Source organism: Panicum virgatum, chromosome 9K (genome assembly GCF_016808335.1).
Source record: "Panicum virgatum strain AP13 chromosome 9K, P.virgatum_v5, whole genome shotgun sequence".
Classification (NCBI taxonomy): Eukaryota; Viridiplantae; Streptophyta; class Magnoliopsida; order Poales; family Poaceae; genus Panicum; species Panicum virgatum.
Window position 1 is genome coordinate 62,441,526 of NC_053144.1, and position 13,563 is coordinate 62,455,088.

The 13,563-nt window shown below is 44.2% G+C and overlaps 1 protein-coding gene across 1 annotated transcript; it reads left to right on the forward strand.

Moving 5' to 3' along the window:
* Positions 1 to 1,426: 1,426 nt before the first annotated feature.
* LOC120646800 (peroxisomal nicotinamide adenine dinucleotide carrier-like) lies at positions 1,427 to 6,633 on the forward strand. The gene is made up of 12 exons (XM_039923271.1): positions 1,427 to 1,562; positions 1,672 to 1,762; positions 1,871 to 1,963; positions 2,046 to 2,120; positions 2,238 to 2,368; positions 2,659 to 2,713; positions 3,784 to 3,939; positions 4,386 to 4,454; positions 4,545 to 4,652; positions 5,646 to 5,714; positions 5,911 to 5,965; positions 6,174 to 6,633. Exons 2-12 carry the CDS (start codon positions 1,682 to 1,684, stop codon positions 6,368 to 6,370), a joined length of 1,089 nt encoding a protein of 362 aa, XP_039779205.1. The 5' UTR covers positions 1,427 to 1,562; positions 1,672 to 1,681; the 3' UTR covers positions 6,371 to 6,633.
* The last annotated feature ends 6,930 nt before the right edge of the window (positions 6,634 to 13,563 follow it).

The following is a 13,563-nucleotide window of genomic DNA, read 5'->3' on the forward strand; positions in this document are numbered from 1 at the left end:
TGTCAACTTAAGTGATGTTCCCGTAGCCCTAGAAACAAGGTTATTAAAACGATAAAACGACGAAACGAATAGATGGTAGATTTTAACGAAACGATGGACGTTTTATCGTTTAAACGTCGATTTCACAAGAACGTTTTCTCGTGAACACGACGTTTAAACGTCGTTTCAATAACCAGGCCTAGAAACACATTTAAATTTATGAAATTCACTGATTACTATACTTTTTTACATCTATTGTTTGTATTTTTTTAGTTTAGTAGTAAACTATTATTTGCCATAGTTTGCTATAGTTTCCACTATAGTCTCTTAGTCTCGAAAAAAAAATCGCCGCTATTTATTGTAGCCCCCTATTTAAAACTATGAACAATATAGTTTTTTTTGGACAACTGAATATTTGATTGTATGAATTTTGTTATATTGTCAACTTAAGTGATGTTCCCGTAGCCCTAGAAACAAGGTTATTAAAACGATAAAACGACGAAACGAATAGAGGGTAGATTTTAATGAAACGATGGACGTTTTATCGTTTAAATGTCGATTTCACAAGAACGTTTTCTCGTGAACACGACGTTTAAACGTCGTTTCAATAACCAGGCCTAGAAACACATTTAAATTTATGAAATTCACTGATTACTATACTTTTTTACATCTATTGTTTGTATTTTTTAGTTTAGTAGTAAACTGTTATTTGCCATAGTTTGCTATAGTTTCCACTATAGTCTCTTAGTCTCGAAAATAAATTCGCCGCTATTTATTGTAGCCCCCTATTTAAAACTATGAACAATATAGTTTTTTTTTGAACTATGCCAGGAGCACTGGCCCATCATATAAGACTCGACAATGAGCACCCACACCGACCGCACACTCGAACGCAGGTGAGGCTGTCCAGCTGTCTGGAACGCGCCTACTGAGCAACTCACTCCCTAACCCACCTAAACACATGCACACACACTGCTCAGTCTCCACTAGGGATAAACCCCGGCGCAGCACCCGGTCGATCCCGATGGGATTCGAACGCGGGCGGGTGGGTTCCCAGCCGGGCGACCACACCACCGGGCTATCAGCCCGTCTGCAACAATATAGTTTAAAACGGAGAAATCCAAACGAGTTCCAGATGGAAACAAGTCAACAACCGATCAAACCGTGGCTACCTGGAGAAAACTCGAGCGGGATTTGAAAGTCGACCCGCGCGAGCGGATAGACCAAGCCGCAAAGGAAAGGGAAACGTGAAAAATCGCGGAACACATCCCTTCCAGCCTTCCTCCACCAGCGCCACCGCACTAGCCACTAGCAACCCGCCTCCCTCCCTGCTCGGCGGCTCTCAATTCGACCCCTCCCCTCCCCCAACTCGCTCGTCCCTCCAGGCTCCAGCACTGGCGCGCTGAGGGCCGCCTCCGCACGACGCGCACCGGTCCCCGCCTCCCCCCCCCCCCCCCCCCCCCCAACACACACCCCCGCCCCCTCCCTCGGTGCCGTCTCTACCTATCTCGCAGCCGCGGCGCGCCTCCGCCGGCTGGCCTGCCCCGAGCGGCTCCACCTGACAGGCCCTAGCAATTGCCAAGGTGACTGGCTCGATATCGTAGCGCGCACTCGGTTTGCTCGTGGTACGGTGTGCAGAGCACGCCGTCATGTGCTGCTGCTCGGCGCTTGCTAATCGTGTCTGATTGCCAGGTGGGGGAGCATGTCGAGTGCGGCGGTGAACGGGCTGGCCGGTGCCGGCGGTGGCATCATCGCGCAGATCATCACCTACCCTCTCCAAACAGTACCATCCTATTCTCTTCCCTGCGCCCAGTCGCTCTAGTTCGTCCTATTACCCCCATTCCGATTCGGTTAATACTTCTGCTCTGCTGCTCGATGATGATTCGATCAGGTGAACACCCGGCAGCAGACAGAGCGGTCGGCGAAGAAGAGGAAGCCCGGGAGCGGCGCCACCGACACCTCTACCCTCTTCCAATTGCTCCAGGTGATTCATCGCGGGCTTGTCGTCTACCTGTTGCAGTAACTGCTAATGCCCACTAATGACCAAGTGTGGGATCAAGTAACAGCTGATCCAAACGGAAGGGTGGGGTGGGTTGTACAGCGGCCTCAAGCCCTCTCTCGTCGGCACTGCCGCATCGCAGGTTAAATCCCACTTCTTCGATGCTATGTGGGTTGTGCAGAACATGTTCTCCCAATAATATCTGTTAAGTACAAAGTACTATTTCTGAACTTGAGCTGAATTCCAATTATGGCTGCAGGGAATCTATTACTACTTCTACCAGATTCTGAAGAACAAGGTTGAACATGTAGCAGTTGCTCGTGGTAAGAAAGGCCTCGGGGATGGTACTGTTGGGATGCTCTCTTGGCTTGGTATTGCTGCTGTTGCTGGGTAAGCTGTCTACTCCCACTGCAATCACTTGTTTTATTGAAATGTAAGGACAAATTAAAACAGATCAATGAGCTTGTCAAGCTTCTTATGTATGGACCTGTAATGTCACTGGATGTCCAAACTGATGGATTTTAGCGTTAATATGTGTACTTTACGACCAATGTGCCGAGTTTGTGTGATTTTGTGAAATAGGTACCAAAAGTGTAGTTTCCCTAGTTTGTACTTTTTATGTTTAGTTTTCCGATTTAATGATCTTTTGGTATGCTCATGGTCACTTTCCTGTATTTCAGGTCAATCAATGTTCTTCTTACCAATCCAATATGGGTTATTGTGACACGCATGCAGGTAAACTTAATCAGGTTACTTATAATTCCTCTTTTCTCCAAGAAGAACAGATAACCGGTAAAGTTCACTAAGTAAGAGAATTTCTCTTATGAACAGGTTTAGTGAGTTCTACTATCTTAAGATTACCAGAATTGTTGTTGTCAGGGAATGCTTACATTAGTGCTATGGTTACATACTACTCTGTTATACTGACACAGTGTTGTGTAAGTGTAACTTATGTTGCCCCCATATCCCTCGTGATGAGCCTATCTGCTATTTAGAGATGATGAAGTTGTATAAGCAATCAGGCAAAGAACTAATATTCCATTGCCTCCAACTATTTCCATATTAGGAATTTGTATGGGTGATGAAAATTAGGGGACTGAAATGGTACTCTCTATGAGCAGCTATGGGAATGTGCATAGTATTTACACAGGACATTTATTGCCAAAAATATGCTACAGTCCCATTTAATTATAAAGCTTCTAACCTCCAACTACTGCACTGAATAAGATCCTCACTGAGTCACAATAAGGGGTGGCATCACGTTCATCCATGATGGTGCGTTGGCACCACACTAGAGAGAATTTGGTTAGCAGTAAGTGGCTTATTTTGACCATGTTAAACAACTCAAGCTAACGGTGTCCCTTTAATACTATACATGTGTCACCTCAACTTCCTCATAGCTTCGCCCTGATCACAATTATTTTTTGGTGGAGGAAAGCTCTTATGAGCTATGACCTAGATGCTTGTTCCTTTCGTTTATACCTCCCAAAAATATTTTCATACTTAGTTTTTTTTATTTGCCTATGAACTATAACTGGTACATTTGCCATGACACATCATCCAGATTTCTTGCAGTCAGATACAAAAGTAGTTATGTGACAAACAAATATTGCTTGTTTATATAGTTAAATTCCATGTGGCTTGCTTTTACCAAGACTATGCAGAAAATTCAATGGCTAAACTGAACTGGAATACGCTTCTGTACTACTAACAATAAATGGTGCATCAAACCAGTACTTATACGCTTCTGTACTACTAACAATAAATGGTGCATCAAACCAGTAATTAACATTGCCTTCTTTCAGACACATACACAAGCAGAAAGGAAGATCTTGGAGTCTAAGAAGGACCTTTTACTGAATGAAATATATAGGGCCAATTCATTGGAGGTTTCAATTCTGAAGGATAGGTTGGTTAAACTGGAGTCTGAAAAACCTCATCCATACGGTACACTTCAAGCGGTTAGTTCTCATTCCTTAAGTTGCTAATCTTTCATCCTAAGCCTTTCTGTTGAAATTTGGCATTGAAACTATTCAGTAGAGACATGAAAAGGGCAGTTAGTGAATGACTGAATGGTATAGGTCTTTTTAAAAAAGGAGAATATAAAAGTATGCAACATGCCAGTGTGTCAGTTGTTTTCCTTAAACTTCAAATGACTCAATTATTAAGTTCAGGAATATTAAATAGGCTGGCCTATTAATTAGGATATAGAGAATACAAGAGTTTACTTTCCTATTGATAACATTAGTTCAGTACCCTACAATATTATAGATTTCATCAAATTTGCATCCGAATAGATTAAGTTGCTGTAACTGTAGTCTGAAGTCCTGCCTTCTTCTAATTTGCTTTTACATCACAAATAAACTTACGAGACATTTATTAACTATTTTCTATCGATCTTAGACAGATCCAGGAGGTTTATCATGAGTCTGGCATAAGAGGATTTTGGAAAGGACTTGTTCCAACGTTAATCATGGTTGGTTTTGGTTTTTATTTTTTGAAAGATCACAAATAAAGTTTATTGGTTACATATGCAAGTCAGCTACTAAAACTTGTAAAATTTCAGGTATGTAACCCGTCGATTCAGTTTATGATATATGAAACATTGGCAAAGCGTCTCCAATCAAAGGGTTCTGGAAAGCAGCTACCTAAAAGGAACCTCACTGCTATGGAGGTATAAATTTCAGATTTAGGTCATGTTCTTGTTTTATGAAATGATGCAGGAGCCTGCCTTGTAAAACTGTGATTGTTTGGACTCTCTGTTGCCTTAATTGCTTGTCCCACTCCTAGAAACTTATTTTTCGCATGTAAAAGAGCCGCTATTAGCCTATTACCTTCAGAGGCCAGAGTCAGGCCAATTGTCTGCAGCTGTGTAGCACTTTTTAATGGGGTTGTAACAACCATTCATTGCATATGATATGCTATATTGGTGGGTTTTTTTAAAAAAAAATTATGAATATTTAAGCAAGAGAATTAGGTGTAATTATGGGAAATTTTTTAACATGGTATAATTAGTTTGTTATCCAGAACATATCTTCTGTATCATCTGAATAATGATCCAAATGTTTCATTTGTGGAAGATTCTGCTTTTATGTAAAATGCTGGGTTAGTACTGAGTACCATAGGATTGCTATGTAAATATGGTATGTGTTCAGATGTGGCGCCGGTGGCCAGCTAACAGAAACCATTGAGATTAAGTTACTGCATTCATGGTGACTGGTGGGCGTGATGTATTTACTGAATAGCGCAGATCTTAATTATGACCAAGTTAAATTATTTTTTTATCAGACACATATACTTGCAACAAGCAATACAGGTCCACAGCAATTTCTGTTGTCGCCTTTGATTTCGTTCCATTTAGTTTTTGATGGGAAATGAATATGGCTCTCAAGTTAAACTAATAAGTGGGGATGTACCCTTTGTCATTAATAACTACGTATTTGTAAGAGGACCAGCAGCAAATGCCATAAGTTTATATTGTGCGTTTCTACGAACTCAAGAAAGAAGAATTCAACTTCTTTACTTCTCTACCCTGTTGTCCTACCTATCTTCTTACATGTCCTTTGTTAGCACTCCGGATTAAACATAACAGTATGAATGAGCAAGCTCATGGTAATTTTCCATACATATTTTATACCGTCTTTCTCAGCAGTTCCTCCTTGAGCAGGTATTCTTGTTGGGTGCAATAGCAAAACTGGGAGCTACTGTTATCACTTACCCATTGCTAGTTGTCAAGGTACATTTCTTTTGGAGACTGAGTTAATAATTTTGACCATGCCTGAATTCCAATTACATGGGATTACCAATCACATATTACGTAATAAAGCTTACACTGGTACTTGGGTATGCTTTAAATGCACCTAGGCACGCGCACGGGGTGGGGGTGGGGGGTGGAGGCTTCTTGTTTGCTCATTATGTCTTAATTATTGCAGTCTAGGTTGCAAGCAAAGCAAGAAATAGGCAGGAATGTGATGTCCAGATACACAGGTATCTTTCTCCATTGCTCAACCAAACTAATAGCAAGTTGTTGATATAGTTTCGTCTAGAACAAACTGTTTCTATGCTTTATTTGAGAACTGATTGTTGATATTTTCTGAACTGTTGTGCTTTGATAATATATGTGATATCATACTTATCTTATGTCATGTATATCTAATCATGTTGTTGTTAACATTACACTGACTATGTGCACCAGGTACAATAGATGCGATAATAAAGATGATCCGTTACGAAGGATTTCATGGGTTTTACAAAGGAATGGGTACAAAGATTGTGCAAAGTGTCTTTGCCGCCTCAGTTCTCTTTATGGTAAAAGAGGAGTTGGTTAAGTTAGCAGTGCTTTTAGTTGCCAGGAGTAGGACTATGCTTCTTACTACGTCCAAGAAAAGATAGGTGTATTCCATGACCAATATTTTTTTCCTTAAATTGTAATATATATAGGATCCCATTACACATTATATCCTGTTCAAAATCAATCTAAAATTCTTTACTAGAAACCCCCAAAAGCCTTTTAGAAATGATATCACCTTCATCATCCCTTGTTGTTGACCTCTTTTTGCCTTAATAAAGCTGTAGTCCAAGACTCCAAACGCGAGCTGGTTCACGGTCATAGTGGCATGTATGGAAATAGAAGTCAATCGATTAGTTTCTTTGTTCTTTGAATCTTTGTTATATCCCTTGCATAGCTATAGATGCTGAATTGTCAATCAAGGATAACATCATCAGGAATTTATTACAGATTTTGGGGGTTTACTGGCAGCACAAGCTATATGTTTTAGAGCCTGTGTGCTTGATATTTGAATGGTCTAATGTTGAATGCTGTGTGTGTATTTCACCTGCCAACTGAGTGAACCAGTACAGCACTATGAAATTTTTTTTGAAGCCAGTGCAAATAGATCTTTTACTAGAAAACCTCGCGGCATTGCCGCGAGTGGCCGGTGGATGTACCCGTGGCACAGTTTTTTCTTTTCGTGTGTAGAAGCACTTTGAATTTTGATATCGAACACTTTTTTTAAAATCTTTTTGGTTCAATGGGTGATTTATCATAGAGCTTTGGATTTCTAAATTTGCTCTGTAGCGAAGATGTAGGTTTTGAAATTTTGAGCAACCTTTATACTAAATGCTTTTAAATTTTAAGACTTTCATTTGAGCGAGTTTGAGCATGAAGGCCTGTTTGATCAGTTTAGGCACGGCCAGCAGCGATCCATTAACTTGGCCCCTGTTACATTATTGGCATCCATTTCTTTTCAGGAACTACAACATATACTTAATTTGCATAATGGACAGGAATATATTTGTGCAGATGAGAAAATCTGCCATTATAATTTAGCAGGCCGTAAGGGTTTTGATTAGAGGATGCCGCCATCCGGGCGTATGCGCAGGACATGGTGGCGCGGGGCCGCGCGATGGGAGGAAGCGCAGGTGGGGAGCGCGTAGTCGGCAGAGATCGCGGGCGCGGGGCGGCGCGGGCGCTCACGAAGACCATGCTGTTCTTCCGCCCCGGCCGGCGCTCGCTACGCTACAGCGGGCAGGGGTGGAACGGCAGGATCGTGACCTCGTGGGGAGCGTGTTGGCGGCGGAGGCGCAGGTGGGGAGATGGAGCGATGACTTGGAGCTGTCGACCAACATGATTCTCATGGAGAAGAAGAGATCACACACCTTTCCTTTGGTCAGAGATTTTCTTGCGCTGCGATTGTGACGTCGGAAGGGTCGGGAAGAAGCAACAGGTAAGGGAGAGATAAATACGCTTTCCTCTTCTGACCGAGACTTGCCTAAGAAACTTGATACCTGAGAAATTTCACGAAGAGAGCCACGTTGCAGGGCTTGATGCCGTTCGTTTCTCATCCAATGCTTGAGGAAAAGGAAGCGATGTGGCCCAATGATAAGCTTTGGTTTGGTGTAGGAATCGTAGTTTAAGATTTCATTTTTGCAACCATGTAATTTAAGAGGAAGAAATAACATTCAGCAACTAACATCACATGCATAAATAATCAAACTAACTAAAGCAGTTATAGATTGTTCAATGCATCTATCAGACACTAGAAAAAGAAGTTATGTAATAAACCATAATCAAATACCAGTCTTTAACAACGAGCACCGCAGAAACTGTGCCAAGCCGGTACCCCCATGGAAATCGCAGCAACATAGGTTCACCTTAAACAGACACATACATATTCATCCACACACACTACAAGTTTTCAAAGAGAACGGCAGCAACCAGCGGCAGCAAATCAAAGCGAGCAAAGCCAATCTGGAGTTGGACATATATCAAACCTAGCCATCACCGCTAGGTCGTTTGAGCAGTTGAGCTCGATCATGATTATTCAGATGGCTGTCTCGCTCGAACAGCATTCAGAAGAATGGTGCCCTCTTCGGCACCACCTGCTTGCGCAGACGTCTACGAAACGAGCTGCTCTTCGAGCGCCCCGGGTTTGCTGCCTGCGGTGCGTCAGATGGATCCGGGGGGTTGTTGTCGACGATGGCTCCCGGCTCGTTTCCATGCTCAGCCACCGGCGGTGGTACTTCAGATGGCTCTGGGGGGTTGTCGACGATGGCTCCCGGCTCGTTTCCATCCTCAGCCACTGGTGGTGATTCCATGTTGTTTTGAAGGCGGCTCTTCAGGCGATCCTCAGCTTCGGATCCTGAGAATTCATCAGGCGACACATCTTGCTTCCCCTGGTAAGGAATTCATGGCATTTTAGAATCCTTGAAAACACACTTTGTTTTTCAAACGACAAGGTAAAAACTAAACATCTTATGCTTATTATTATTCTTTATAATGTGAGTTACGATGTGACAAGCAGCATGCTTAAAACATCTGGAGTCATAGCTTGAAAAAAAAGAAGAAGAAGCCTTTTTTTAAGAAGAAGAAGAAGAAGCCTTAAGTCTATATACGATGACGACGATGATACACAGTCATATTGGCAAGAGGAGCTTGCGAACCTGGCAAACAAGTGAGCAGTAGTCGTAGCCTTTTCTCCTGTCACCATGGAGAAAGCACTAGCAAGTCTTGCAGCGATTTGTCCCCGCTGGAGGCCTAAAGAACTTGGACCTCTTCATGGGCCTCAGATGCAGCACCTTTCGTGCATTGATGGTGTAATGCTGCAAGCACAAAAGTAAATTGGAAAACCCCATACATCGAATAAGCTAGCTAAACATCGTCTTAATAAACTTGGTCATCACCATGTCGTACGTCCCTATATATATTCCATGATCCGATCCTATGATACGCGCACGCGTAGTATGTGGTGGTGTCCTAGCTAGGTAGGTATGTCGTGACGGACAAAATTTAAAAAAAATATTTGGGTAACATTATTCATATATACATACCTGTATCTTTGACACGTCGATGCCCAGGGTCTGCATGTCGCTGGCGAGGACGGCGGAGCGGTAGACATAGCGCCGGACCTTGAGGTGGCGATGATGGCCGGGCTCGTCGTGGCGGCAATGCGGGCATGTCACCTCGTAGCAGTCGAGGCAGAACACGCACCTCTCCCCCCTGGTCACGTCTGGGTGCTCCGTGCATGGCTCCCAGAACCTGGTTCGCACGAGCGCCTCCAGCCACACTGGCTTCCCCTTATTCCCCTCCCCCGACGGCCCCGCCGGCACATCCTCCAGCGCGGGCATCTTTTGCCCCTCCGCCATGATCTCTTTATTTCCCTGCATTAATCACAAGCCGCGAACAAGAGAAGTGGAAATCACAGGTAGCTTAGATAGACTCCCAGATTGGGATCTATTCCTACTCTGTTGCAAGGTGAAGAGATCATCGCACGGGCAATATTTGCGTATGCCTCGAGCACACGGCAGCACTTAATTAACCGTAAAAAATCAGTCTCCCCTACGTACATATCTCCTCTACATACCTTCTCCGATCCGCAAACCTACGTACAGATGACAATTTCACAAGGCTTACCCTTCTGTCACGGTGAATCCAGGGTTAAAATGAAAGTAGGGGGAAAACACACCTAATGTCCGTCACTCGCCCTGACAGTGAGCGAGCGCACAGCTAGCGGGCAACAGTTGGAAGCAGTGCTAACTGCCGATTAACGGCAGCTGACAGCTGACAATGAGCGAAGGGCGTCTAAAAACCTGGGGCCCACCATCACGGTGCCTGACCCACCCACCCCCTCCTTTTCCGGGCGTTCGCTGCCGCGCCCACGACGCTCTGTGCTGTGCTTGCGTTTCTCGCAGCGCCAGCAACGTGAACGCTGAACAGCAGGTCTGACCAGCCCGGTTACGGTCCGCATGCATCCCCTGCAAGGTGTGCGACCCTTAGCTCGCTGCCGCCCGAGCCGGAGATCGGAGGAGCACGGCTTTGCTAGGGGGATTTGGGGTTTCGATCTGCGACCCTCGCCGCCGCCGGAGCAGAAGATCTATCGGAGGAGGACGGCTTGCTAGGGGGGTCTTGAGAGTGGGGCTGGAAGTACGGCGGCGATCGACAGGACGATGGCTGAGCTACATGACGGGCGGGCGTGCTGCGGCAACGAACCCACTCCTGTCACCGTGAGTATGGATTGTAGAAGCACGTACCGCACCGGATTGCTGCGTGCCGCACCGCCCGATCCCTCGACTCGACTGCTCGTCGTCTGGCCGGGAGCCCCGCCGCCGTCGGCGCGATGCCGGAGCTCACACGCAGTGGCGAGGTATATTATATATAGCTGGCGTGCCGTAGCTCTTCACGCGCGCTGGGACGCTCCGGCCGGGCCGCACCGTATTTTGTGGACGGTTCGCAGTGCATCGCAGGGGACGGTCGTGCATGGTAGACGTCAGCAAAACCCGGGCGGGTCTGCGCGCGCGCGCACACACACTACCTGATTAAATTCGAGTAAATGTGGGCTAAAGAAACATCTGAGGATTGAAAGAAGACGTGTGGAAAATGAGAGCACATAGTAACGGATCTAACGGTCTGGGAACATTCAACAAACCTTGTTACCAAAACCTTAAGAGACATGTGTACGTAAATGATTTGAATTTCTTGCAACTGGCGGCAAACATGTACCGAGGCCAATTTTAGAGCAAGGTTAACGGTCTCAGCGGACTACCGGCTGCAAAAGTGCCAGATCACCCTGGATGGTGGCGGAACCCACTAGCATTTAATGTGCAGCAATGAGAGAAGAAGCTATTTCGCCGACTCATAGCGAGGGCTTGGTGAACCGCCCACTTCACTCTCTCTCTTCCACATAGGACATCACCGGCTCTTCACCCACCCATAATACTTGCTCTCCATAGGAGTGTTCTAAACATTAAATTTGCTGACATGGCAAAGTCATTATGAAGAAAGAGGAGGAAAAAATTTATAGGGTGCCTAATTTACAATTTTTTTAACTATGCGATGACACTCTCCACTAAGGCTGTCTAATGGTCTTGGGTTTGACAAACCTTATCACTCCTACTAAAAGTGACCATAACACTAAATGATCCAAAATACTAGACGAGACGGTACATGTGTAGTACCTACCTATATATGATGGCTGGCCGCTTCAGGAATTTGGTTTGTTGAGTCAAGCACAGGTGCTTATGTGTCGAGCAAAGGGGGCAAACAAAATGGAAGATATGTTGCTTGCACCATCGAGTGGAAAGGAAAAGGAAAAGAAGTACCAAAATTCTAAACTGAGAGGCCTCTCTATTTAAGTTTAAATGGAGACCTCAAATTTCCAAATTTTTGCACTTCTAAGAAACATTGTTGCTAGAAAAGGAAAGATTGGAAGGGGGAGAAGAAGTAACAAAGCAAAGGAAGGAAGAAGTAAACAACACGCGGAGGCTCCAGCAATAGGCGGCGCTGCACCTCCACTGGCAGCCTCTTCTAGCTCTGGTAGGAGGTGGGCAGAGAAGCCTATAGCAATGGACGGGCAGAGGTGAAGAAGGGATTCCGGTTATGGGTTTGGGAGATTCGATGGCCGTTGGGGGCAAGTCCGGCGGCGGTGGTCGATTTGACGGCGGCGAGACCAACAGTGATGGCACTGGCGGTCCGGTGGTGGCGGATCCGATGGCGCCGAGCCGTCGACACCGCCGGAGCTAGAAGGGACAACAGAGGCGACGGAAAAGCATAGTAGGGCATGGCGGAGGAGGGGAGGGATGCATGGGGAGAAAGAGGGTGATACTCGCCGGCTAGGTAGCTACTGATCATCTGTGATGATGATCGTGATATTAATTATCATCATGTGGTCGATTTTTGAATTATGATGGATGGATGCACAATTGCACATGTCGTTTATACAGAGCCTAACTAACTGAGACTCCATGGCTCAATCCAAGGTTTATAAGGTTTTTTATACATATTTTAGACTTAATATGTGAAACTATTTGCATTGTAATTTATGCTACTTTTCAGACATAGTTGAACGATTTAATTGAGTATATCAAAATAATCAGTAAATTCTATAGTTCCCTACCGAATTGTATCTTGGAGCGTTGGCTTGGCATGCCCTAAATTAAAATTCTAGATCCACTATGAAAGCTTTCATGACCTGCGTGGTACGAACCAACGTCTAAAATCTAAAATTTTAGAAAATGAATTAGACCTTTCAATGTTGGAAGGTGTGGGATCCCGTAAAAATAATGAACAGATATTATATAAAGGGAAAATGGTAAAAAGAAAGAAAGAAACAATGTGAGGCGGAATCCAATTCGGCAGTCGCTCGCCAGAGCTGACGCTGGCGGACGATGCGCGCCCCGTGCCCGACACACTCCACTCCACGCGGGTTATCACCAGAGCGTGCGTGGCTAGCATTTATTTTCCTTTTTTTTAGTTTTACTTCTCAACACGTGGGTACGTACCATCATTACCATGGGCAAATCATTTCTTTCCTTTCATTTCCCCGTATCTTCCTTATTTAATATCTGGGTAGCTACAACCACTAGCTATATATCTAATCAAATTCATATGTTTAAAATGTTTATCTAGAAAGAGTTATGCAGAAAGCTGTGCGAAGAAGTTTTGTGTATAAATTAACTATGAGTTGATTATTTGTACAAATTATTTTTAAAAATTGTGTTAGAACAATTATGCGGAGAAATTTTAATTATAATTTTACTCATAAATTTTCTTTGGCACTATTCTTATGTAAAACTTTTTATTAAAGGTTATCACTAAGAAGTTATTCAGAAAAAATATAAGGATAAATTATGCATAAAAAAATTTGTTCAAAACTTTTCTAATAACAATTTTATTGGAAAGATATCATAGAAAAGTTTGGATATAAAAAATTATATACAAAAGTTATATGTACAAATTTATAACTTTCTAAAAAAGGAAAAATGTGGAAAATAAAACTTTCCAAAAAAGGAAAGTTCTGAGCTGTCGGGGAATCGCTCGCTAGCGAGCCTCCTAGCGCAGCGCTCGCGAATTAGAAATTCCCCAATGTGAGACCTCCCCCACTGTTTTTTTTAGAATCCTACTGTTTTTTTGGGACCCACCACACTGTTGGGCTGATCTCACCCGACCGATGATGGTCATATTTGGGTCCGATTCACGCGCGCATGGGTTGACATCGATGATGCATTTTTCTTTGGGCCTCTCTCGATCCAGGCAACCCACTGGCAGCCAGCCCACAGAGACGCGCTCCCCCCCCCCCCCCCCCCCCCCC